The following is a 25,398-nucleotide window of genomic DNA, read 5'->3' as shown; positions in this document are numbered from 1 at the left end:
GGGTGGAGCAGTTTAAAGGGCACACAGTTCTTGAAGGCTATCAACCGAAAAACATAAAACATACCCTCTGCCAGTTTCATAATCACATTTACCAGTAGTAAACACTTCTGGACGGTCTCTGTAGAACTCACCTTTGACTAATATGCTTAGAATAACAGCATTTCTCTTTGATTCACAGCCCAGCTGGAATGTGGACCAATTTAGTTTTCGCTGAAAAGAATGGGATGAAATAAATTTATGGAGCTTGATCTTAATGTACATTTACTCTTAAGTCTCCCTGCATTCCTTGAGGCTAACTCTCAAGGAAGCACGCGGCCTCTCAAGCTGGGAGGATGCAACCTAATTCTCACTTGCTTTGTGGCGAGATCGTTCTGCATTATAAAATACAGGACACTTCTCTCTCAGAGCTGTAATTGCACTAGCACTAGTCCAGCTTCAATGGCATGATGTTCCATCTCCATGTAACGGAAAGGGATAGAAATAACCTTTCTGTGAGGATGACAGCCTCTTCTTTTAAAAAGCAGCAGCAACAGTAGTAGATCTACTCTGCTCTGTTAGAGCAAGGAAAGCATAGCCTGGAAAGAACTCTCTTTCTTTAATATTTAATTTGAAGGACAAGCCTTGATTGTTCTTTCCTGTTTGGGATGGAAAACACAAGCAAGGCTATGTATTTTTTCATCATTGTTTCATGGACTCCTTTAATTTTTTAACCCAAAAGGAAGTTATTTTGGGGGTGTGCACCTTGCCTCTCCAGCTCAGCCACACGGAAGCAGTTTTCAGCAGCAAGCGTTACTTCCATCCCTTTTTATAATGTGTGGACAAAATCCTGCTCTTGACATTTCAATGGGGTTTTTTGGAGAAACTTTAGGTCTGCAGCAGAAAGAGACCTATTTCCAGCCTGAGGCAAAGCTATATTCCCACCAGGTAGGGGTGGGAGGGACTCTCAGTTTTTATTCTCTCAGTTTCTCCTTTTTACAATCTTTAATTGCATTCTTCACATTTCTGTAGCAATTTGCAATTTTAGAGTTAATTTCTCCTAATAAACATATTTTTAATGCAGTTTTTAATACACATGTTTTGCAAGCAATTTCCCCGAATATGTTTCGTGTTTTTATCTTGTATTTTTATGCTGTGATCTTCGGATGAAGGGCAGTATACATATTTAATTAATATAACAAATATGACGCAGTGCATTACTGTGTGCTATTTTCATAAATGTATGTCTATATGCATTTCCCTGTATACATTCATTTTTGTAAACATTGGCTGGAGAACTGCACTGCAAAATTCGGATAAGTGTGAATTTTGTAGGGTGCCTATGTTTTCTTATTCATATTGCTTCAGAAAGTATGGATTTGATAGATTTGGCTTTAAATGCAAACTGAATTGAATTCCTTCCCCTCCCACCCCATCCCTACCTGTAGGGTATAATAATAATAATAATTTATTATTTATACCCCACCCATCTGGCTGGGTTTCCCCAGCCACTCTGGGTGGCTTCCAACTGAATATTACAAACAATACAGTATATTCAATCCTTGAAGCGCCTATAGGGTGGTGATGGAAAATAGACCCACTCAGGACCATAGTTCAGTAGTTCAGGATCTGCTTTGCTGATCAAAGTGGCTGAGGCTATCCAGTCAGATGGATGGGGTACAAATAATATGATTATGATGATGCAGACAGCCCTAAGTTCAATCCCTGGCAGCTTGGACTGGGAAATAATTCTGTCGGAAAACAAATGGCTGGACTTTTCCTGTTCTTCCAGTCAATGCAGTAGAATCTTTTAAAAGACATTTAGTTTAACGGACATTCTTTGCATGTTCCATGAATGCACAGAATGTTTGTGATCAACTCCTAGCTTGCTAGTAGCTTACTCCACACAGATTGCACCATACTGTAGGCACAAGCTCTGAAACTTGTTGGAAGACATAGTGTGTCTCATGTGGTGGCTTCAGAGCCAGCTTTTAGCACCCAGTACCCATGTGTCCTAGCAGGACCCACCACTGATGCCTGGCCTTGGCCCTGCTTTGAAAAATGCTTCCAGCCTGACACCCTGAGCAGCAGCAGGTGGCTGGATCTAGCTGCCATTTTCATTTCCACAGTATGTCTAACATAGCATTTATCAGGGCTGTGTGAGAAATTAATTTGATTGCTAAAACCTGCCACCTGGTATGGCTTGGAGTGCTGCTGCCTACCACTGCTAGAGAAGCCCACCAGGGTCCCAGTGACTGAGGCAGACCACCAAAGAGAACTTCCCTCCAGGCCCCTCGGTGCCAAAGCTGTCAAACTCTGGTAAAGGAATTCAGAGCACAGTTTGCCAACCAAGCATCTGCAGACATGAGTGCCAACAGTATGAAGGATATCAATAGAATTCCCCTCAGAAATTCACAATGCAGAAGATGGGGAGCCATGCCTGCAGTATTTTGTATTTCTGTCCCCTTTTCTCCTGTTTCAGATGTGGTAGCCATTTTGTGTTGTGCCACACATCCCATGGCAGCCATTTTGTGGCTGCTACCCATATAGCTGTCTCAGTCCTGTCCTACAATGAAATGAACCAAAAGAAGCTGGAATTCAAGGGCTTGTCTCCTTATGTGAGAAAGTGAAGTCTGAATAGTACATATGCTGTGTGAACAAAGCATATAAATTTAGGATGGTGGTAGTTCCTAAATTATAGGTATTTTAGCCCTGCTGTTCAAAAGGAAAACTTTGCAGTAGACACAATAGCTGAAAGTTGTTGCTTGCAATGAGATCTCTTCAAGTTGTAACAAAGGCAGCGCTCCTAACAGTTTATTGATTTAGAAACTGATTTCAATCCCATTCATCATCCTTTCCCGTTATTTCTGCGAAATAGATAGTGCCTTTCAGCTGTCAGTGTGTGTCATCTTGAATCATAGCAAATAATTATTGTCCTCTATTAAAAACAAAATGATATCTGATAAATTACTCGGCAGCATCGGGGTAGTTTCGATCCCAGAAAAGAAAAGATATTTCTAATGAAGAGGAAAGTGAAATAGATAACATACACAATGACATTACACTTGACAGTTACAAGATATCACTGTATGAGCAAAAGAAAAGAAATAAGATGTTTTCTGAAGAATATATTATAAATCAGGATCTTCCTAACAGAAATCATGGTACTTTGGATAAGATGTGAGTTTGTCCAGATGTTTCAGGTGTAATACTTTGTATATTTCTTTAGGTATTGTATGTTGTACATTCTAGTCACCCATGCCACATTACCAACCCCTGTGGATGGTGCCTACTGAAATGGAGTGAAAGCACAAAAACATTCGAGAGCCAATCTGTGCAGACTGGGCGAGCTATGTTTTAAGAAGGGAAAACCTGATTCCTGGAAAAACTCTCACATCAGGGGGAAAGTTTTTAACTAGAAGTTTTTAAAAAAAGTTTGGGCTGGTTTTTTTAATTGGGAAAATATTGTAACATGTAATCCTCCCTGCCAGGACACTCTGAAGTGATACAATCCCAGTGGAGCTCCATTGCATAATTATTCTAAATTTGTAGGCTGGCTCTGGCTCAAGTTTCTCACCTGTATTTCAGATTTACTGTTGCAACCAATTAATTTTTTGCTGAGGGTTTGCAATATCTCCTTTGCAGCACTAAGGGAAGATACACTGGGCTTATGTTTTATGTGCTCCAATTACTTTGGGTCCAACTTACTTACTTATATATTTTAACTTTTTGAGAGATTCTTTTTTTTAAAAAAAATTGCACTCATTGAAAAACGTCACCATTCAATTGTGGCCTGAATTTCTCTTCACTTCCAAGATGTTTTCCTTAGACAAAACTGACTCTGAATAACCATGACTAAAGGAAAAACTGTTGCAAAAGTTGGAACACGATTCTATGGTAAATGGTTCAAATAAATGGTTTGCCAATGCTGTGCCTTTTCCTCCTTTGCTTTTATCTTTTAAATTTAAACCCAGTCCTCACTCAGGGACTTTACTACCTCAGTTTACATCCAAATGCATGCAGAAGACCCCAAGTTTATTCTCCAGCATCTTCAGAGAAGGCTAGAAATTTCCCCTGCCCGAAACCCTGGAGAGCCCCTGCCAGTTGTGTAGACAGTACTGGGCTAGATGAACCAATGGTCTGACTTGGTATAAGGCAGCTTCCTATATTCCTAACTGTTTCTACTTAAGCTGAAGGTTATTTGGTAAAGCACACTGAGTCACTTAAGTCTACAGCTCAGCTTCCCATCCCTGCAGATACTATTCCCACCACTGGCTTTCCTCTTTCTCCACTTGCGCAGCAAAGTTTCTTCATCCTTCATAGCAGATCAGCTATTAGTTGCAAAACTAGGTAAAAACCCAGGGACCTTTGAACATTGTTGCATCTCTTTGCCAACAGTATCATAGGCATCCATTTTTCCATTCTTCAAATAGCAGCGTAGTTCAAATTTTTTGAACTTGGACCTTCTGTTGCATGCAAAGATTTGCCACTAGCATTAGGTGCAGAAGAGAACCAGACAGCTTCAAACCGTTTGTTAAACTAGATTCAGGCTGCAATCCTATACACACTTACCTGGGGTGAAGTCCCATTGAACTTAGGGGAACTTACTTCTGAGTATTGCATGCAGAAGTTCCCAGAATTCAACACCTGGCAGCTCTGATATTTCAGACAGGTGGCTTTCCAAGCTCTACCTGAAGATGCTAGATGTTGAATTCTGCAATACATGGGCTCTACCACTAAGCTACAGCCCTTGCAGTAAGCTCACTTTGTCCTTCCACTTGGAGCTCTCCAAGGTCCTGCAACTCCAGCATTACCTAGACTCAAACACCTTCAGGCAACTTGGTATCCTCCAAATCTAGTTAGCTTTGGCAATTGAACTATGTGATAGGCCCTCAGAGTATTCTTTGAGGCACAGATGAACTGAGTCCTGATTATTGGTTGCTAGCTTCTTCTCTACAAACCTTCTATGAATTCTTATTCCTTATGGCTTCCAGAAAGCAGGCAAGTGACTGGCATATCTTCTTAACTTAAACATCCCACTTCAGAAAGTCCTGAACCAGAATCTAGGACAGCCTATCCCTGTCAGATCCCTTGAGATTCAGTAATCTCTGATACAACCTCCAGTTCTTTCTACATTTTTAATATTTGGTTAAGGGACATAATATATTTTCAGGATACAGTAACTGTTGGCTTGCTATGGTTGGCTTCTTTCATTTTCAGTAATGAACATCTGATCATCATTTTCTGACACCTCTCCATTATGGAAATATTGCATGTTTCATCGGTGTCCAGATGAATGGAATTCTGCTACAATTTATAACCTCAAAGTAAAAAGGCGAGCTGAGAAAAGAAAGAGGAAAAAATGAGACTGATGTAGAAGAGTTTGTGAAATGAAAGAGGCACTAAGAGAATAATAGGGAACTGAGTGGATATATCCAAGTATCACCTGATTCTGATAGTTTAAGCATTAAATAAGCTTAAGCTATCGTTTCAATTTGCACTTCATTTTTCTGGGGGGGAAAGCATCACTAAGAGCAAAATTGAAAATGTAAAGGCAAATCATTATTGATGGGAAGAAATCGTAAAAATTAAAATACGCAGTTGAGAACAGGTCCAGCTTTTCTATTGTTCTTTTCCAAATGTGTTAGTAATCCTTCCTTGACCTTTCACACCAGTGACTTTCAAGTCCATCTTCTTGTCACTTCCCTTATGCAAACTTAAAGCAGAAAACCTGTTCCTTCTCCTCTGTACACGTGTGACCTACTTTAAAACAGCTTCGAGTCTCCAGTTTCAGTATTTTCCCCCTCGTGGCTCTCACAAATTTCCCCCTCTATTCCTTTCCCCAAACAACATGCACACTACCTACCTACTTCTTCTGCCTTATCAATCTTGAGTTGCCAAACGTGATACCTCTCAAACACAAAGGGGTTGTATTCACCTAAATCCTACTCAGAGTAGACCTGTTAAAAGTTAGCCATATCAGTTAATGTCAATGGGTCACTCTCAATAGAATTAGCACTGAATCCCCCCCCCTCCCCAGGCTTCTCTAGTTTTCTCCAAGATTGCCTGTTAAACACAACTCAACACAACTGATTTAAAGGGATCCATTTTACAGTGCCGTCAATAGAGTATGCAGTGCAAACTTTCAGTATTGACTGCTGGTAGCTCACAGAGGAAATAAGACAACTCTTGGCACCATATGGTATTATTGTTTGGGTGTTTCTGGGTTTAAGGGTAAAGGACAGACATATGCAACTGAAGTTCTCTCTTTCTCTTGTGTTTTTTTTTTGGGGGGGGGTGAACATAACACTTCTCAAAAAAATCTGCTTAATTGAAGAAATGTTGGGCATTGGGTGTGTTGAGAGTGTGCATTTCATGGCTTTAAGTGACAAGGACAAATTATTGGCAGTTGTTAAATTACAATATTTTATAGATTCCAGGTCTATGGTTCTATATTTTGTTTGTTGAGGTTCATAAATATGCTATTCGGTGGTGGTGGTGGTGGTGTTTGTATGTCCACGCACACCCTTTTAGCAAATCTGTATTTTCAGTCATAATCCAAAGCAAAGTGGATCTTTTTTTTCGTTCAGGTGATATTTTTCTTTACAAGAACACCAAATGAAAGCCATATGGTTTGCTAGAATCTAATTTGATTCCATCTTTGTTGTGCGAGGGTGTAATTTATATAATTCCTTAAAATAAACGATTTCCCCCATAAATTAGTCATCTTGTGGGTTTTCAAAAAATGTCACAGCTGCCACACAGCCAAAGATAAATTATATAGAATTTAGCTGAATAGAAAGAAGCAAAATTAGTTTTCTATTGCCTCAGGTTAATCAGACCCTGGGGGAAATGGGAGGGAGACTATCACTCTGGAAGTAATAAAAACGTCTTTTGATGTTAAAGTTGCTCAAGACTCTGTCACATTTTGGCTGGTCCTAATAAAAGTATTGCCATACTATGGTTTTGGGGTTTTTTAGGTGATGGCTTTCCATCCCACCCTACTGAAACATGCCGGATGTGCCCTGACAGAAAATTCTGTAGCCATTTTGCTTGTGATACAGACTTAGTGAATGTTCAACACAGCTTCTTAATAACGCCAAAAGTGTGTTCACCCCTTGGATCCAGACAGTTCGCGATGCTCTTTCCTCATTATAACCTGCAGAGCCTTTCTTGCTGGTACATCGGGCTTGTGAAAAGATCTCCAATAAATAAGCCGAAAATCTGTTGCTCTTTGTCTTCTATATAATATGAGAGCGCAATTAGGGAAAGGGAAAGAAAAGACTAAAAAGAGCAGGATTCTTTGGAGCTGAAAGGTGTGGAGCAGCACAGGTTGCATGCTTACAAGCTCTATAGAGCTACTTCACCACAATCAGGGCTATCTCCGACGCAAGAGGAAGGTCGGAGGAAGAAAATACATTTCTTCTCTATAGAGATAATTCCGCCTGTGAACCTACTGCTAAAAATAGTTAGAAGGCATTTATGGTTTAAACGTGAGCTGGACCCAGCATGTTCTCGAGCATGTTTTCAAGAGTGGGTGATGTGGAAACAGCCCCACATTTTTGTCAACCTCTGCACAATATGCAGGAAATATTAATGCTTTTGACTCTGTGGTTCCACCACTTCAGAAACAACTGCTTGGCCAGCCTAGCGTGTGATTAAACTTTAGCACCTTTATTCATTTTCTGTAACAGGAATCTAATTGCTGTGGCCTTTTTAAATATGTTTGAGGGGGGAGGTTATTGGTTCTTTTCTCTCTCTTTTTGTTACGTATTTTGTGTTCTCATTTTGTGTTTTTATGTTGTGAACCACCCTGTAATCTTCAGCTGGTGGTGGTATACTAAATGAATAAATGAAATGGGGCAATTTGCATTGGGTAATTGGTAAGAAGGGAGGAAGGGTTGAGACACTATGGCAGAGCTTTCAAAAGTTTTCATGTTGATTACACGCTTTTTAGACGTGCATAATTTCACAACACAGTAATTCAGTTTTATTAGCAAACCGAAGGTTAAACTAGCCCCTTTCCAACCGTGGGTGGAGCGCAGGGAGCATTCCTGTGACACACCTAAATGCTCCAGCCAACACACTAATGTGTCGCGACACACAGTTTAGAACACTCTGCACTATGGTGCTGATCCAGATTGGATCCCCCACTCCAGCTATTTTTTTACAAAGGAAAAGACAGTGGTCATCTAGTCACAGATTCCCTGCATCACATTTACTTTTGCCCACACTCTCCTGTCACTGTCTCTTATTCAAAATGTTATCAAATTTAAATGTGCATTTTATCTTACAGTTTCTACAGATCAAGTGAATTCAGACTGACATCCAGTCCCTTTGGAAACCAAGAACATAATAATTCACAGACTTCCCCATGTGGAAATGTGAGCTGCTGCTTCTTGCTGGCTAGCAACATCTTTGACTCAATTTTTATGGGGCGGGAAAATGAATTAACTTCTTGAAATGGACATTACCATTCAAAACTTAGAAATTCCATTTCTTATATGTTCTAAAGCTGTACAATTGTCAGATTTATATGGTTTAGATTGTAAATGTGTTTTTTCCTGGCTAATTATTGGTATTATTTTTTTAATTTTGATGTCAGAAGGCCAATGAATTGTATGATAATATGAAGGACATATTTAAAATGAAGGAGACACTGTATACAAATGTATATTTGTAAAAGCTATTTTTATGATTAGCATGTTTTATGGTTCATCATATTAAAAGTCAGGTGATATTGCACTTAAATGTTTACAGCATAACGAAATGAGATCATGAAAGATTTATGATCTAATATGTTAAATAGTATTTTAATTATTTGTATTTATTTATATTCCTGTTTTAGAGCCAGTGCATTTATTAAGAAGTAGGGTCATAATGGAGGTCAAAGTAATATCCATGCCCAGATTTATTTATTTTTTACATCATAATGCCAAAACAAATATAATTTGGATATAGTAGTTTTGTGCGCAATATATATCCCATTGAAATCAATGGAATAACTACCACTCATTTCAATACTCTGAACTGTGCCCTCAAATCTTAGGATGTTGTAAACCTACAGAGATACATTTGCTGCTCTCTGACGTAACCATATGTCAGACAGCATGGATTGAAATATGATTTTATTTCTTTTAAAAAGAACAGTAATACTAAAACTTCCAAGAGTGTTGCCAATCGAAAGTTGGCATGTTGTTAGATTTCATAATTACTCTATAACCCATATTTTCCAAATTGCCAGTATTGAAGTCGCATGATCATGGCGGTATGTTTGGGTTTGGCAACCAAGCTTTGTAGCCCATAAGGTTAGTCCAATGTCCTGGACTTATTTTAAACCAAACATCTACAATACTACCACAGCTTGCCTGGTGTTAAATTGCCCCGAGCGATTTAGATGCTTCTTCAGTCAAGCACCTAACTGAACGGAGAGGCCGCTCAGATTTCTTCATGGCATCCCTGCCAATAAAATATGAATGAGGCCCTGGATTGTGCAATATCTTTCTCTGCCTTTGTTTCTCATTCCTAAGTGTTTCTTGTGCTCTCAAAATAAGGCTGCCCAACTGTATGTTAAGTTATTCTGTGGTTTCTGTATAAACTCTTCCCCACACCCCTCACCAAATCTGGCGAATTTTTCCCCACATGCTAATTGGAAAATATTTATAGATACACTTAATGTTGTACAGCTGTGACTGCTTCTGCTCCAGGGAAAGAGCTGGTGATTTGACAATGCTGAAAATAAAACTGCACGGATCAGAAAAGTCTTTCCACCACCTCAGTTTCTCCCCTCTGCTGGGAGTACTGTACCATATACCTCTGCACACGGGGAAAATGGGTCAAGAGTTTTGGGTTGTTGTTTTTTTTCCTTTCCAGAATTCCTTCATTGTCTTTTTACATAGTTCAGTTTTATGATTCCTAAATAAAGCTAAAAATAAAACTTAGCTTCTAGTAATATTAATATATAATTTCTCTTCAGTTTTAATGAGTTTCCCTATGCCAGGGTGTTCTTGTGTAATTAAATTATTTGGCCATTCTTAACAAGATTCAAGCCCCTTTCAGATGGGTGGGGGGGTCACACAGTCACTGAACACGTGGGGAGGGGGGCATCACCATTCTGTCACACACACAGGTTTGCTACAAACAGGCCGCTGCCCCCACCCACACAAACTATCTGAAGGGTGCCTTACAGATTTGACAATGATACTTTTTCAGAGTACTTTCTCTAGTGCATAGAGAACTCCCCCCCCCCCCAGTTTTGAGAGATAGAATATTTATTTCCCACGATTTCGTGTCATCTTACATACACCTTTCCTACAAATTATTGACAGTGGCAGACCTATAAACCACAGCGCAGAATACTTCTGCCACACGCTAGTTCGTTAGCACAAATCATTTGAACAATATGCATTAAGGTAGGGACACGGACCAAAGAATAACTTGTCGTTCTGATAACCTGGCGAGCAAATCTGAATAATCCCAGTTTAGAAAACCACCCCGGTCAGCTGGGAATATGAACTTGCCAGATACAAAATCAGGCTTATCAGTCCATCTAGTCCAGTATTGGCTGCCCTAACTGGCAGCTGTCTGAGGCACAGGTCTCCCCTAGCCCTGACACCTATTTGTTTGTGAAGAGAAGCTGCTCTACCTACATGTACCCCAGTATATTGCTTTATTACAGCATTTGCACTTGAGCATGCTGGTTTCCATGTATGCACTTTCTTCTTAAGCTCATGCAATAGTTACAAAAAGGAAAGGTTCCCCCCACCCCAATCCCAAATCTAGCATGTGGAGCATGATCCAGCCTCTCCTTTACTGTGAGTACATCAGCCACATACCTCTGTGACACAGGGGACCCAAATTGTCTCCATTTGCAATCCAATGAAGGAAACCAGATTCTTTCTTTCTTTCTTTTTCATTTTTCTGTATCCTTACAATAAGTTTTGTTATATCTTTTTGTCTACAACAATTATTTCCAAGCAGGGAAAGCGGTTTTTAAGACTTTGAAAAACGTCGTTACCTGTACACACTTTCTGCAGCCCTTTTCAAAGCCATGGTAGTTTTTCAACAACTATGATAGGAAGTTCATTTGCACTGAATATCTTGCCCATGTGTTCTCGTGGAATCATTTCATGACGGTTCTGTTACAAATGTTGTAACATAATTTTTACATTCCTGTAAATAAATATTTTCTCTGACTAATGCACTAACTCTCTTTAGTAGTTCCTGCTGCCAAATGCTGGTTATAGATAGGGAGCAATACCGCAAATATATTCAGTCTGCCGTGCTGTACACATTTACCTGAGAATATGCTACACTGAACACAAAGGGTGGAATTCAATGGTGCATTAAGGCGATTGTTTGGTCAGCACGACCATTTCTGCTCGACGGATGGAACGATCTCCCCTCTCCTACCCCAGCACACTGTTCTGGGGGTCCTCCCAAGCAGGTTTGGGGATAATGGAGGAGCAGAGTCCTGTTGTGCTAACGTGGCTCCACTAGTGAATCCAGCCCAATGGAACCTCCTTTTGAGTCAGCATGCCTAGGATTCAACTGCACTTCACTTAAACTACTGGTCTGTCAGAGCAATCTCCATGAGGATAAAGCTATTAGTGGCTACTAGCCGTGATGGGAATGGTCTACCTCCACTGTTGGAGATAGTATGCCACTGAATACGAGATGCTAGGAATCACAGCAGGTGAGGAGAGTGCTATTGCATATAGGTTCTGCATACAGGCTCCCCACTGGTACCTGTTGACCATTGGGAGAACACAGTGCAGGTGGACCTTTGGCCTGACCCAGCAGGTGCTTCTTATGTTCTTACTGGCTTGTGGGTTAGAGGATAAAGACAGATGAACCACCAAACCCCAAGCCCTACTGGGCTCATGCCAGTCAACTGGAAGGTGAAGGATGAGTGTCATTCCTTCTTCTCTCCTCTCAGAGGACTTAATCCCCTCCCTTGAAAAAAGGATTTCCTTCCAACTGAGATCAACAAGAAGGAAATTAACTACATCAGCTCCAGGGCTGTAGTTTCCCCCTCCATTCCATGTGAGAGAAATGAGGAAGCTTGGGATCCTGTGGATATCTCCTAAGACATCCTATGGATATCTCCTAGGACATCCCTGGAATCCCTTTTCATTTACCCAAGACCCACCTGACATCTAATTGAGGGGCATGTGGCTACTAAAACAGTGCAATTGGCATTAGCTCAATGTTCCAGTGACTGCTTCTGATGCAGCTCAGATGTACAGTCAAATAGTTCCCATGGCAGAATAAATAAGGAAATCAGAGTTCTGGGTCCTAGTGCCCTATCTTATGAGATGGTGTACCTGTGAAGCTGTTGATGCCAAACCATATAGTTGCTTTTCAGGATGCAAAATAGTCTATATCTCTACAGCCAGAAAGGCAAGTCTGTGGATGAGGCGGTAAGGAGGAAGCATGCAAAAATAAGGCTCAACTCAGGAAGGCCAAAGAAGTACAGAAGGCAGACTCAATCAATAGGATTGGGCCACGATCTCCCCTTGTATGGAGGCGCTCTATGCGAATATGCACATAGTATGCATGTGCAGCTATTTCTCATGGGCATCCAGCACAGAGACATCAGCTTATGTGACTGGTGATGGGTACAGAGGAGAGGCAGGACAAGTCTCTACTGTGTCCCTGGAATCCCACCCCAGCCCATGCAATCTTTGACACAGACATAGGGAGGGGGCACAGACCTGAACCCTCCCTGTTGCAACAGATCTAGTGGGAATGGAAGGAAGGAAGAGCACCAAAATGGTAAAAACAGGGAAAAGGTGCAAATGTTCAAATTGGTGCTCATCTGCCCTCATATGTAGAGGTTTCCATATTCTTGTGCATCCTTTATTATATATGCTCACGATCATATGCAAAACTCCATGCATAAGCCCAAGTGTTATGTGTTTCGTACAGATAAAAATGTTCAACTTCCACCCTAACTGTTGCAGCCGCATTTGCTCTATATACAGTGGTACCTCGTGTTACGTACTTAATCTGTTCCGGAGGTCTGTTCGTAACTGGAAACTGCTCATAACAAGAGGAGTGCTTTCACTAATGGCGCCTCCCGCTGCTGCCACACTGCCAGAGTGCGACTTCCACGCGCATCCCAGGGCAAAGTTCGCAGCAAGGGGCATCTACTTCCGGGTTAGCGGAGCGTGTAACCCGAAGCATTCGTAAGGGGGACGGTACATAACACGAGGTACCACTGTATGGCAAAAACAATATCTGGGGGGGGGGGAGAAAAGAAGCAGGAAAGATAATAATCTCTTCTGAGTTCTATTTAGTTTTACTTCAATCCAACATTATGTCGCTTGCAATCAATATGTCACTCCTATCAAGAAGCACGTTGGCTCCATCCAACATGGTTATTTAAGGAAACAAGTTTCGGAGACCAACTACAAAGGCTCATGTCTTGGAAACCCAAAGTAGTTTTTGACAGCAAACTAGATAAAATCAATTGCAGTGATTTCAAGGATGACTTGCCTTTTAGAGCTAGTTATCTCTCTCAGCTTACTTGAGCATTGCTTCCAAGTGAATGTTGAACTTTTGCTTGCTTGCTTGCTCCCCCCCCCCCCAATTTGGAAAGAATCAACAGAGCATAAAAGCAACACCCTCCCGTCACTACCAGCTTAATGCTGGCCATTTGGACCAATTTATTGGAAGCTTTGCTTTGGACGATCCAGGATCCGTAACAAGGCAACCCGAGAGCAGCGAATCAATAGGAGCAATAGAAGAAATGGGATGGAGAAACGCATCCATGTAATTGCACATGGGTGGTTTGGAAGGCAAAATGCGACGTTGATTGCTCTATCCGATGCAGAGTTCACCAAGGGCAGGAGAATAACGTAGGAAGCACAGCCTGCCAAGTCCAAAGTACAATAAAGCTTTTGAAACAATATCTAATGGCCAGCTCGTAGTTTGGAAAAAGTTCTCTTTGCAACTTGCCTCATTCAAAAGAAAATGGGGAAGCATGGTCGTGTGTTATCTTCTTTTTTGGTGTTTTGCTTCATCTAGTAACCCTAGAAGTCAAAGATGCCCTGATCTCTGGTTTTCTTGAACCTTCACTAAAGCAGCTGGGGGCTGCAATAGCTCAGCACTGCTAACCCTGGTTGAAAACTACTTGGGTTCCTCCAAACTGGTGGGGTTTTTGTGGGTGTGTGCAACATGTCCTCATCAGGATATTTGCAGATTTACACTGGACCATCCACACATCATGCTACTTGATTAGTTGTTCTGTGAGCCTTCCCCAATGCTACATTATTGTTGGCAATACGAGCTAAAGCGCAACTGAAGCAGGACAAAAAGACCTCAACGCAGAATATTTGTGGTATGAAAACCTATGGGATTTCAGCAGAAAGTTGCAGGATATGCCCTGACGGGAAATGAAGCAGTGAGACAGTCCCAAAACCTTTGCAGGCACAAACAGCATTGAAAGTGGGATCATGTGTGGCCGTCCCAATCACATGGTGAGCACAAATCATCCCGAATGCACAATTAAAAGGATGTTAGTACATTATATCCAGACTTCCATCAGAATGCAGAAGCAGTGCACTAAGAAAATAGGCTTATTGGATATGCATTGGAAGCAACCAACATGTAGATCAGAATCTACTGGCAGGCCTCTGACATAATACAATCCTAGGCATATTTATTCAGCTGAGTTCTTGTAATTGTGTGTGTGTGTGTGTTCAGATTGCAGTGACTTGCAGGAGATCAGCTGTTGTGCTACAGGGGGACACTGAGGTCCTCCTTCGAGGGTCTTCTGATGGTTCTTTGACTGCAAGAAACAAAGTTAGAGGGAACCAGGCAGAAGGCCTTCTTGGTAGTGGTGCCCGAATATATATATATTCAACTGCATCAGACCTACACAGCTACCTACCTGAATCTAGGACTTCGTCCTGATGCAGTTAAGCCCTTTTGTGTTATTATGGGAAGATTTTCTGACTTCTCATAGCTGAGACTCCAAACAACTTGGAGGGGGTAAATTCTGCCACGACTGTTCCTTCTCTATAAAATATGAGTATCGATCACTGCCCCCAGGGAAATGAATGTGGCCCAGCGGCAGAGGAACCCGCTCAGGTGCCTGGGGCGGTGCACCCAGGGGGCAGGGCAAGCCACCCATAGGGGCCTCCGCAGTCTGCCTGCCTCCTCTCCCAGGAGAGACGCATAGCTTGGGTGTGCTGCAGGCCCCGTGGTGAGTGCCGCCCAGCATTTGTCACCCCCTTCAGTGGTGATACCCGGGACAGACCACACCCACCACACCCCCTTCCTTCGCCCCTGATCTGGCCTTATTAGAAAACGGGCAGGGCTTTTGCACCTTGCAAAGTTGTGCAGAATTGTGCTTGTCTGAAATCCCCTTTCCCTCACAACTATTAAAGGGTCCAAGTGCCTTGTCCTTTTTTCCACCTGACCCCCCTAGTCCCTATCATTTGGCTAGCTGGCTCAAACGAGTTTTCCTTCGATGGCTGGCAAATAACTTTTTGCTGCTGTGGTTATATTGATGTTAGTGCTGCTGCTGTTTCCTCACTGAATTGTTCTCCCCACCCCTATTATTTACACTTAGGGCTTCATGAACTGAAAGAAAGAGCACAGATGCAACTCCGTATTTTCCGCAGTTGCTCGAGCCCATCCTAATATGAAGTCAGGAGCATACTCGGTGAAGCTGTTCCCTATATCTGAAGTTTTCAAAGTGGGGTGTAGCTTTGGGATTCCTGCAGTGATGTGATGGCTCTTTTCATCTGCTTTGGCATCGGAGGTCATACCAGAAGGCAGCCGACGAAAAAGGGCGCGTGAGGAGCTTCGACTGACAGTGGCAGGGCTCCTATCTATTACTGTCCTCAAACAGGCTGAGAAAATGAAATGTCACTAATGGAACATTTGACGCTCTGATCAAAAGTGTTAAATTAGAGCCGACGTGCATTAAATTATATCCTCTTTTCATCTGCGTTAAGATCTCAGGCTTTGGTGATTATTATCTCCTCCTGATTATCTGTAGCCCCAACTGAAATAAATTAACTGCAGCTCTCCTTGCTATATAGCAAGCTATTTCAAAACACAGTCCTAAGAAGCACCTTCCTGCCCAGCAGGAATTTCAATTAAAAAGAAATTACTTTAGACCCATTTTCTAAGTCTATTAGTCTGAAGCCTTGAAAGCGGGGTAGCATCACTTCTAGTGAGAAGCTGTGAAATTGTCAGGGAACCAAGAGAGTTGCAGAGATAGAGAAATCTAAGCTCACACTTTCTATTGTGTAGGAGCTACTTTTGTGTGTTGTCATGACTTGGCTGTGCATGGGAAAGGGCTGTCGTTCTTTGCTGCTTTGCTTGAAGACGGTCCTGGGCTCAGTCCCCAAAGGCATCTCCAGATAGGAGTGGAAGAGACCCTGCCTGAAACCCCCAAAAGCTGCTGCCAGTCTGACTTAGTAGAAGGCCATGAAGGAGCATCTCCACCCTCATTTTTCAGCCTAGACACTGTCCACCTCTGAGGGCCTTACTGTAAGAAGTGAAGCTACAGGAAACCAGGCAGAGGGCCTTCTCGGTAGTGGCACCTGCCCTGTGGAACACCATTAGATGTCAAGGGGATAAATAACTATATAACTTTTAGATGACATCTGAAGGCAGCCCTGCATAGGGACGTTTTAATGACTGATGTGTTCTTACACTTCTTGGAAGCCGCCCATAGTGGCTGGAGCAACCCAGTCAGATGAGCAGGGTAGAAATAACGAAGTTGTTGTTGTTGTTGTTGTTGTTGTTGTTGTTGTTGTTGTTGTTATTATTATTATTACAAGGCAAATCTCACACTCCGTGATACGAGCCAAGACACTGTCATCACATTTCTTCTCAGTGATTGCACTTTGACGGCTGCCACAGACATTTCCCTTATGTTTTTTCATAAGCTTTTATTAAGGCTTTTTCATGATACAACAAGATAAAAGAAACTAATCTAGATAAAAACAAAAACAGAGAAGGAAAGAGAAAATACAACAGAGTTCTCTCTCAGAGGTAATCCTTTCCTCACACAGAAAGTGGTGGACCATCCCAGCTCTCACCTGGGAGCTTTCCCTTCTTCTCCCTGTCTCTCACACTGAGAGGGCTTCCCTTCCCTGCCTCTCACTTAGGGTCCTCCTATCCATCAACCCAGGGCTTTTCTCTCAGCTGGGCACCCTAGCCATTCTAAGAGAATGAGGGAGGCATTCATGGTGAGTTCCAGCACCTCTTTTTTCTAGAAAGAGAGAGGGGGTGGGATGTTGTGAGCCTTCAGATATGGACACAGTGATACGCCTAAGTCTGGACCTCAGGGATGAAGCTCAAGGGTCTGCAACCCAGTGCGGTCCCTAATAAGCCTCCAGAGAGCAGCTGTTGATGTAGGCAACAGAAGACAAGCTCATCATCAGCATAATGGATGTATCAGGGCCCATTGGGGTTGATACAGGTCGTGGCAGTATCCTTTCTTCTTCTTTTTAATTTTATAGCCAGGGGGTGGCTAGCCAGGCATGCCTATGGTTACAGATGCTTGTTTCGTTATAGTAACTTTAAAGTCCATCCTCCTTTTCTACGAGAGAAGGATGCTTATTCCCAAGCAACTGAGCTTAGCACTGGGGAAGCAGAAGCAAGCACCACTTTGTTCCTGTAGTGCTGACAGTGACATGATTTAAGTGAGCTTAAAATACGAAGCTGCATCTGTTCAGAGCATTTGATCAAGGCAGGCAAACTCTCTCTCTCCCTTTTTTATTGTGTTTTGCTCTAGCATGTGAAGAATATGGAAGCCATGGGAAAGGGCAGAACAGAACATTGCAATCGAGTGCTTCACAATGAAAGACATCTCAGCCTAGAAGGGGGAAGGTGGCCGTAGCTCAGTGGTAGAGCTCTCCACGAAGAATCTCCCAGGTTCACGCTGGCATCTCCAGGCAGGGCTGGGAGAGAACATTGCCTACATGAAACATAAATTCTAAATTGTTCCAGGGAAAAAGTGATCGCCACCCCCGGTGCTTTTGACAGGAAAGCTCAGCTGAATTTAAAGAAAAGCTAGAGTGAAGGTGTCAATGTCTGAAAGCTTACATTCATTCCCCTGGTACAATATTTATAGTCGAGATGCATACACATTTTATACAGAATACAGGCTTGGCCCATGGATGTTCCATTAACATTGTATAAAATAAAGTGTATAAATTCAGTTGACACTTGTATTCAGTTCGTGACTACATTGTTATGAGTTTGAGGGTCTGGTGGGTGTTAGAATTTAATCAATGCTTGATTACATTGTATTAAGCCATGTGTGTTAAACCGGACCTGTGTGTATTAAGCTTTGTGCTAGACACTTTTAATCTGCTGGAATCAGAAAGTATTTAAAGCTGATTAAGCTAAGCTAAACCTCATGAAGTGATAGCCTGGAGTATGAGCCATGAAGACTAGGATCCCATGTGAGATGGCAAATGGATGGGGTCCCTCCCTCCCTCAACATATAAAGCAGTAGCAACGTGGGTTAGGAGATTAGAGGAAGGGTTTATGTGACCAGAAGAAGCAAAGTAGGAGGCAGAGCACGATGTTGGATCTCTGCTTGGAACCTAGGCTGTTTATAGAAGAGGCAAGACCCTCTTGGGGTAATTATGCTGTGAACCCCTCCATTGCAGGCTCAGGCTGTATATGTGGGTAAATAAACCATATATCATAAATACACCACAGTCTCTACTGTGCCTCATTTCCAGAAGGAAACACAGACCCCGGGTAAGCATGCCTGGAACCCCTGGAATCTCTCCCCTCTTGGAGATTGGGGTTGTGTGCAACAATATAAATCCAAATGGATGTGCACTCACTAGCACAGAGAAAGTGCCGTAATTGCATAGGTTACAACTGGAATAAGATTATAGCAACCTGACAGAGTTCTGACCTGCAAAAGGTAACCTTGAAGTAATCATTAACTCAATTTCTTTCAAATTCTGTGTAAATATGCAAGCTTGAAAACCAATCCAGAGCAAATGGAGCCTGAGAGTTTCATTCCAGCTGTCATTGTAGAGGGTCACGAGGCTGTGAAGCATTCTTTGTTCAGCGAAAAGAACAGCTGTATGGATCTGACCAGGTTAAACTAATTTGAACTCAGACTTTGCCTGTAATTTACAGTGCAGTCCTGTGCACGTCTAAGTCCCACTGAGTTCGATCAGACTTACTCCTGTGTAAGTATGTACAGGATTGTAGCCTTAGACATACAAATAATAAGAAACTGAGAAGTCTTATTTTCAGATAGCAATCTTCCCTCCCAAGGAAGCATACAGACTAGGAAGGCAAGGGAATTTCAGCACTTAAAAAACCCTTCAAATTTTGCAGAAAGATTAAGCAATCAGAATGAATGCATCAAATTATGTAAATGTGTATAGCTGTGTCTGATTGTTCTACTGTGCTTTTACTTTGTGTTGTTCTTAGAGATTAGGTAGCAGTGGAGAAGCGGCAATAAATCTGCAGAGGCAGAAGGGAAAGACTTGAATAGTGAGAGGAGGGAACCAAGGATTCAGGAGCCGGGAAGGGCGAGAGGCAAAGGGAGGACAGCCCAATTGCTGCAGCGCCATTTATTCTAAGAACCTCAACAGGGTTTTGTAACTAAACGAGCACACACATTGGTTTATTTACCATACAGCCCAGGAGTGGGGAGCCCCAGGCTATATGGGGAGCCAAATGTGGCACTTCAGGCTTATATATTTGGCCCTCCAAGCTCTCCCCCCTAGCCATGCATCACACCTCAAGCGCTTTGTTTTCTTGGTTAGAATGTGCTCTTGCACGCCAATAATGCTCTTGATTTGTCTGGAAGATAAGGAGGGGTGCCTGAGCTACACCCCACTTTGCCTGGAAGGGGAACTTCCCCTGGACAAGGGTGTTACAAAGTTTGTATCTTGCAATCAAACCTGCCCTTCTTACATGCAAACCTGACACTCCTTTCAGAAACTTTTGGCTTTGAGATACGAGTGTGTCCTGAAACAGGCACTTTGTGGAGTCAGAAAATACTGCTGATCATCATTCAAGCCATTTATTATAATGAAGGAGAATTAGCACATTTCTCTTAAAATGCCCACTGTGCTTGGTTATTTCTGCTTTCCTCTTCCCAGTGATCCTCACAACAAAGCAATGATGTAGGGTAGACTGAGAGACCAACCAAAGGGCACACACAACAAGCTTCAGATTTATAAAAAATCTGATTTTGTAACCTACTCTCTGATCTTGTGACCTACAGTCTTCACACGAGGATATGCATTTCAGTGTACAACCTAATAAAACAGCTCCATGTATATTCCTGATGGTTTACAGAGGAAGCGTCTGTAGCATTTACAACAACATGAGAAAATATATACATATAAAGAGGCTCTTTGCAGATGTGTGTGGAGATGAACTCTGAAGGTCAGTTTTTCAAGATAGCCTGTGAAGTTATTTCTTAAAATCCCATAGAAATTCTGCGGGAAGGCAATTTGCTTGAAGCGAGGAGGCTAATCTGAACCACTATTTAATAAGAATCATTTTCTACCTCAAGCTCTCTTGATTATCATCTTAGTATCGACTCTGGATGCCTGCAAGCCTTTTCCTTTGTGTACTGAATACCCTTTATGAATGCTTTGATCTTTCTTCAATATGCATTTTTTCCTTATTTATAGTTCTTGCCAATATTTTCCAGCAGCACCATAAAGATTACTGCTTTTAGTGGAGAGAATAGGAAGAAACTATTAACTGAGACGCTGAATGCTTTGCTTGGATAAAAGTACCGTATGCATGCACTAAATGGTCTTCTGGGATTAGGCTACCGAGGACACAATTACTCTTCTAAATTTTAAAAAAGTTCTCTTTTCCAAGCCCATTTTCAGCATCTAGCACCATCCGGCAGTGGCTGGAGTCCCCGGCATAGCTCACCAGCCCTTGACCAGATGGTGAGTAGATGGCCACAAGTCATCATTTAAATTTCCAATGATGCCTCAGAGCAACCCTACATTGGATGTTGACTGCTTTCCTCTGTGGAACTTGCACTTTGACAAGTGCCAGTAATGTTCCTTCTGCATTTGCAAGGAGTCAGTCAACCTGCCTGTTGACCTTAGGCAGGCTCCCCTCTTGCTGTAGCATTTTAGACACCTGCTGAAAACTTTCCTATTTCTTGCATGATTGCAGCCTTAAGATATTTACACAACTGTGTGCAATAGGAGGGTAACGGAACATGGCCAACTGCGCTGAGGGTGAAAGGCACAACCGGCTTTTATGCCTCACTGCCTGCCCGGGCAGGTGGGCAGCCAATGCCCTTTCAGCCAACAAGGCACCCCGTCCAGAGGAGGACTCTCATTGGCCAATTTGAAATGAAGGTCTCCAGCCCTGCTACCCAGGTGGCCAGGGGAATTCCCCAATGGTAAACTAGCCATGTGCATTCTGGCTGCCCAAGGATGTTGCCAGGCTCTGCAACAGCCGCCCACCCAGAGAAAGGGGTAAGCATCCATTTTAACCACCTGGCTACTTTCAAAAGTCTTTAGGCCAACCATCACTCACATTGCATGAAGCTCAAATATTGCAACTCTGAAGTTACTAGCAGGCTGCTTTCATCTTCTCCTAAAGGTGGCAGCTTTTCATTTAAAACTTTGGTTTCATAAATATGCAGTCTCATCTAGAAAAGCTCTGTGTAGCCTTCTCTATAATATAAAAATTTATTCATCCCTTGAATGATCTGTTTGTGGTATTTGCTTTCCTTGAGCCAAGCAAACCATACATCAGGATTGAAAAAGAAAACTCCCCCCAAAGCCTTCATCTGCAAATTGCCGTGATGATTGATCTGATGTCTGGTGACTGAATGCAGGTAGCTCTTATTACAGCCTCATGGCCTTTGTGGCAGTAACATCAAGTAGCAATTTTGCCGTCAGCATCAATTCTTTGTTTCCCCCCCTCCTGTTCCAATATGAAACGAGTTTTGTCACAAACCGACCAGCCATCGGTTTAAATCATCCTATCTCTCAAGTTGTAATTTACATGAATGTTGCGGTATTTAGGCAAAGGCAAGACTGAAGTTAAGAACATTAGCCAGTTTCTCAGCACCACACTTTAAGAAGTCTATTGGAGCAGTTCGGAGGACAAAAAACAAAGATGCTCAGGTATACGGAAAGCAAATCCTATGAAGAAAGGTGAAAGGAACCAGGTTTTTTTAGCCAGGAGAAGAGAAGAATATGTGGTGCACGATAGCTATCACACTATAACTAAAAGACTATCATGTGCAGGAAGCCAAGACTTGTCCTCCGTGCCTCATCTTCAGTTGCAGGAGGGTAGGTTTCTCCTGAATATTTGCAGGGGTTTTTTGGCAGCAACAGCAGTTTGACATTGGAACCAATTACTGATGGGGCTTGTGAGCTTCCTTCACTGAAGGTCTTCAGACAGAAACTGGACATTCATCTGTCAGAGATGGTCTAACTCTGGATCTCCTGCATCAAAGTAGGGGGTGGACTGCAATCTGGCCTACAAGATTCCCAGCAACTCCCTGAGCCTATGAGATGATGGAGCATGTTGGGAACTTTCAGGTTCTTCTTCATTTTGATTTTGGACAAAAAGCAGAACAAAATATGGCGTGCTTGTTTTCTCTGAAGCTTCAGAGGAAAGTCAGACTGTGATTCAAGAGGAGCACAGTTCCTTACACAAATGCTATGCAATAGAACAAAAGAACATTACCTCCTCCTCTCCCTCCCTCTTTCTCTTCCATCTCTTTCCCCCCAACTGCATGATGTCTATGACAATAGTGTCTCATACAGAACATAAACTGAAAAAGATTATGAATCAAAAATGGAGATGCTATATGTACTTTTCCTTGTTTGTTTGTTTGTTTTATAACACAATATAATCTTTAATAAAAAAAACTTTTTTTTTTAAAAAAAGAATTTAGGTCAGGAGAATGAACTGACCTGAGGAAGTTGAGGAAGATATGAGCAGACTCAAAATGTTGCTTAAAAAACATTTGTGGAACAATCTGAAGAGCAGTACTAGTTCTAGGTGACTTTATGTTAGAGTTGCATGGCCTGGATGCTTTCAAAAAGACTTTGCAGTGGTACTGGAGACTGCCACATGGTGGACAGGGACAGAACTACTACAACTCCATGGAAAAACAACTTTCCTCCTCTTCCCTTGGCCATGGGGAAAATTCCCTCCTCAGATACTGGTATTTGCTTCGGGAGGAAACACCTCTTTGGAGCTATCAAGCCGTGCTGTGATGATCTGCAACTGTCTTGCTTGACTCTGTAACATGGCATGCTGCCCGCCAGTGAGCTCTGCTCTCCCTCTCTGAGAGTTTGTTTTGCTGTCTGCGACCAACCTCCTGATTCCAGCACAGAGACAGGGCAGAAGGGGCTACAGCCAAGGCTTTGTTTTTCAGCCAGAACTTGCCAGAAATCAGTTCCCGCACCTCTTAGGTGGGCACCATTGCCATCCTCTGAAAATGAGGGAGGCACATCTAGAAAAACAGCACTGCCTACTGTTAATATGCTGCCTATAAATTTTCACCTGGGGGGGGGGGAGAGATCCTTGCTTGCAACAAGAATGGTGCAACAAGAATTTGTGGAGGGACTAGATCTGTACTACATTCATTCATTCATTCATTCATTCATTCATTCATTGCCTTTATATACTACCTGATAGTAAAAGTTATCTGAAGTACTCACAGGGTGACAGAGGATGGTGAGGGGATGGGGGGGGTCAGTGCACAGGAACCAGAGCAGCAGGACCCATCACCATAGCCAGAGGGGCCCAGTATATCTGAAGGAGCGTCTCCACCCCCATCATTCTGCCCGGATTCTGAGGTCCAGCGCCGAAGGCCTTCTGGCGGTTCCCTCACTGCGAGAAGCAAAGCTGCAGGGAACCAGGCAGAGGGCCTTCTCGGTAGTACAAATAATAAATTATTATTGTTATTGTTATTGTTATTGTTATTGTTATTGTTATTGTTATTGTTATTGTTATTAAGCACAGCAGGCTCTGAGGCATAGAGCAGTGGAGTGCTCTTGGAGGCTGAGGCAGGCAAGGGCCCACAGCACAGCTCACTAGCTGGCCAGGTGAGGCTCATTAGCTCTGGGAGAAGGTCTATGAGTCCTCAGCTGGAGTAGGCTCAGGACAGGTGAGGGTCACCTGCCTCATCAAGCCCAGGTGCTGCAACCAGCAGGCAAAGTACAAAAGGGAAGCAGAGCTAAGGTACTGTGCTTGCTGAACTGCCCATATTGATGGACTTTGGCTTGGATGCTTGAGGGCCTCTACAGGACAGTCCTTCAGGTTTGGCTCTGAACTCTTGTTTCCTGGAACATGCTGGGCTTATTATTTTTGCAATAAATCTACCGTTGCACCTTATTGCTGACTACAGTTCATATGCCTATCAGTTCAGTATTCGTTTTTCACAAAATAAAAAAAAAATATGGGAACACATTTATGAATGATACACTGTCAAATGCAGGAACATGATTCAGTTCCCTTTGAAAGCAAGCATTTAAAAACCACTTAATGTGCATGATCAATAGCATGGAATGTAAATTATTACGATAAATGGTGTGTCAAGGAAACGGCATCTTACACATATGCCAATGCAATTTTCATCCCAAAATCGGTTTCTTAAATTGTAAAGACCTAGTGGAGATCTTTACGGCAAAGGAGCATAAATTATTATTGCTTCTCCTTCCTCTTCCTTTTGGTAAATATGACCACTGCCTTACAAGTAATGGTCTACTAATTCTGCAGAGTGCCATTTTGCAGCAGAATATTCAGAGTTATTGATACGTGTGCTTTGTCATGGTTGAAACTGAATTGTAAGGACAGATGGAGTTTATGTTCATACTTTACACTTGGACATTCCGTGGCTCACAAAGAAAGAAAATAATTTCTTAGAGCGCTGGGGTCAAAGGTCACATTCCCAAATCGCACAATATATCATTGTTACTCTTAAATTATTTTATTCTTTTTTCAAAAAGAGAAAAAAGTTTTGTTTTTGTTTAAGTTTCTATTTTCCTCAAAGTAAGCATGCTATTTATAGCCGGTGCAATCCTGGCTATAAGCATGCAATTGTCTCCTGTAAGGATTCCAAGAGGATTATCATTAATTGCCCCATTTTCTGTGAACAGATGTGTAAATTACACATGTTCCTGTGACACACAAGCAGATCTGGTATCACAATTGAAATGGCCAACAGCCAGGAATGATGGGAGTTATAGGAGGGTCAGAGCTGGAGGGCCACAGATTCCCCATCTCTCTTTAATCATTCTGTGCCTGATCTTTCCTATTGCTCCTTGTATAGCTAAGGCAGAAAGGAAGGATCAATTCATGCATTACTGGTAGGAAAAAAAACTGTTATTTATTTATTTATTTACTATTTTATTTATAGTCTTCATTTATATACATTTCAACAATAGTTCAACAATAATTCTAACATTTGAA

At 42.2% G+C, this 25,398-nt stretch overlaps 2 protein-coding genes across 9 annotated transcripts in view; one reads left to right on the top strand and one right to left on the bottom strand.

Annotated features, from left to right (window-relative positions):
• The window catches only part of RALYL (RALY RNA binding protein like), a 242,517-nt gene extending 231,338 nt beyond the window's left edge, over nt 1-11,179 (top strand). For 4 of the 7 annotated variants that reach the window (XM_053395749.1, XM_053395746.1, XM_053395747.1 and 1 more), the window contains one exon: nt 179-777. In XM_053395749.1, the coding sequence (XP_053251724.1) occupies nt 179-214 (36 nt within the window). In that variant the 3' untranslated portion in view covers nt 215-777. Of the gene's footprint in view, nt 1-178; nt 778-8,272 lie in introns of those variants that run through there. The other 3 variants (XM_053395750.1, XM_053395752.1, XM_053395751.1) reach the window with 2 other exon arrangements.
• Nucleotides 1-25,398, bottom strand: part of RBIS (ribosomal biogenesis factor) — a 158,831-nt gene that overhangs the window by 64,063 nt on the left and 69,370 nt on the right. The gene's annotated exons all lie outside the window — the stretch shown is intronic.

This window comes from Podarcis raffonei, chromosome 7 (genome assembly GCF_027172205.1).
Source record: "Podarcis raffonei isolate rPodRaf1 chromosome 7, rPodRaf1.pri, whole genome shotgun sequence".
NCBI classification, from domain to species: domain Eukaryota; kingdom Metazoa; phylum Chordata; class Lepidosauria; order Squamata; family Lacertidae; genus Podarcis; species Podarcis raffonei.
The sequence above is the reverse complement of the archived record's forward strand: the minus strand, read 5'-3'. Positions and strand labels throughout refer to the sequence as shown.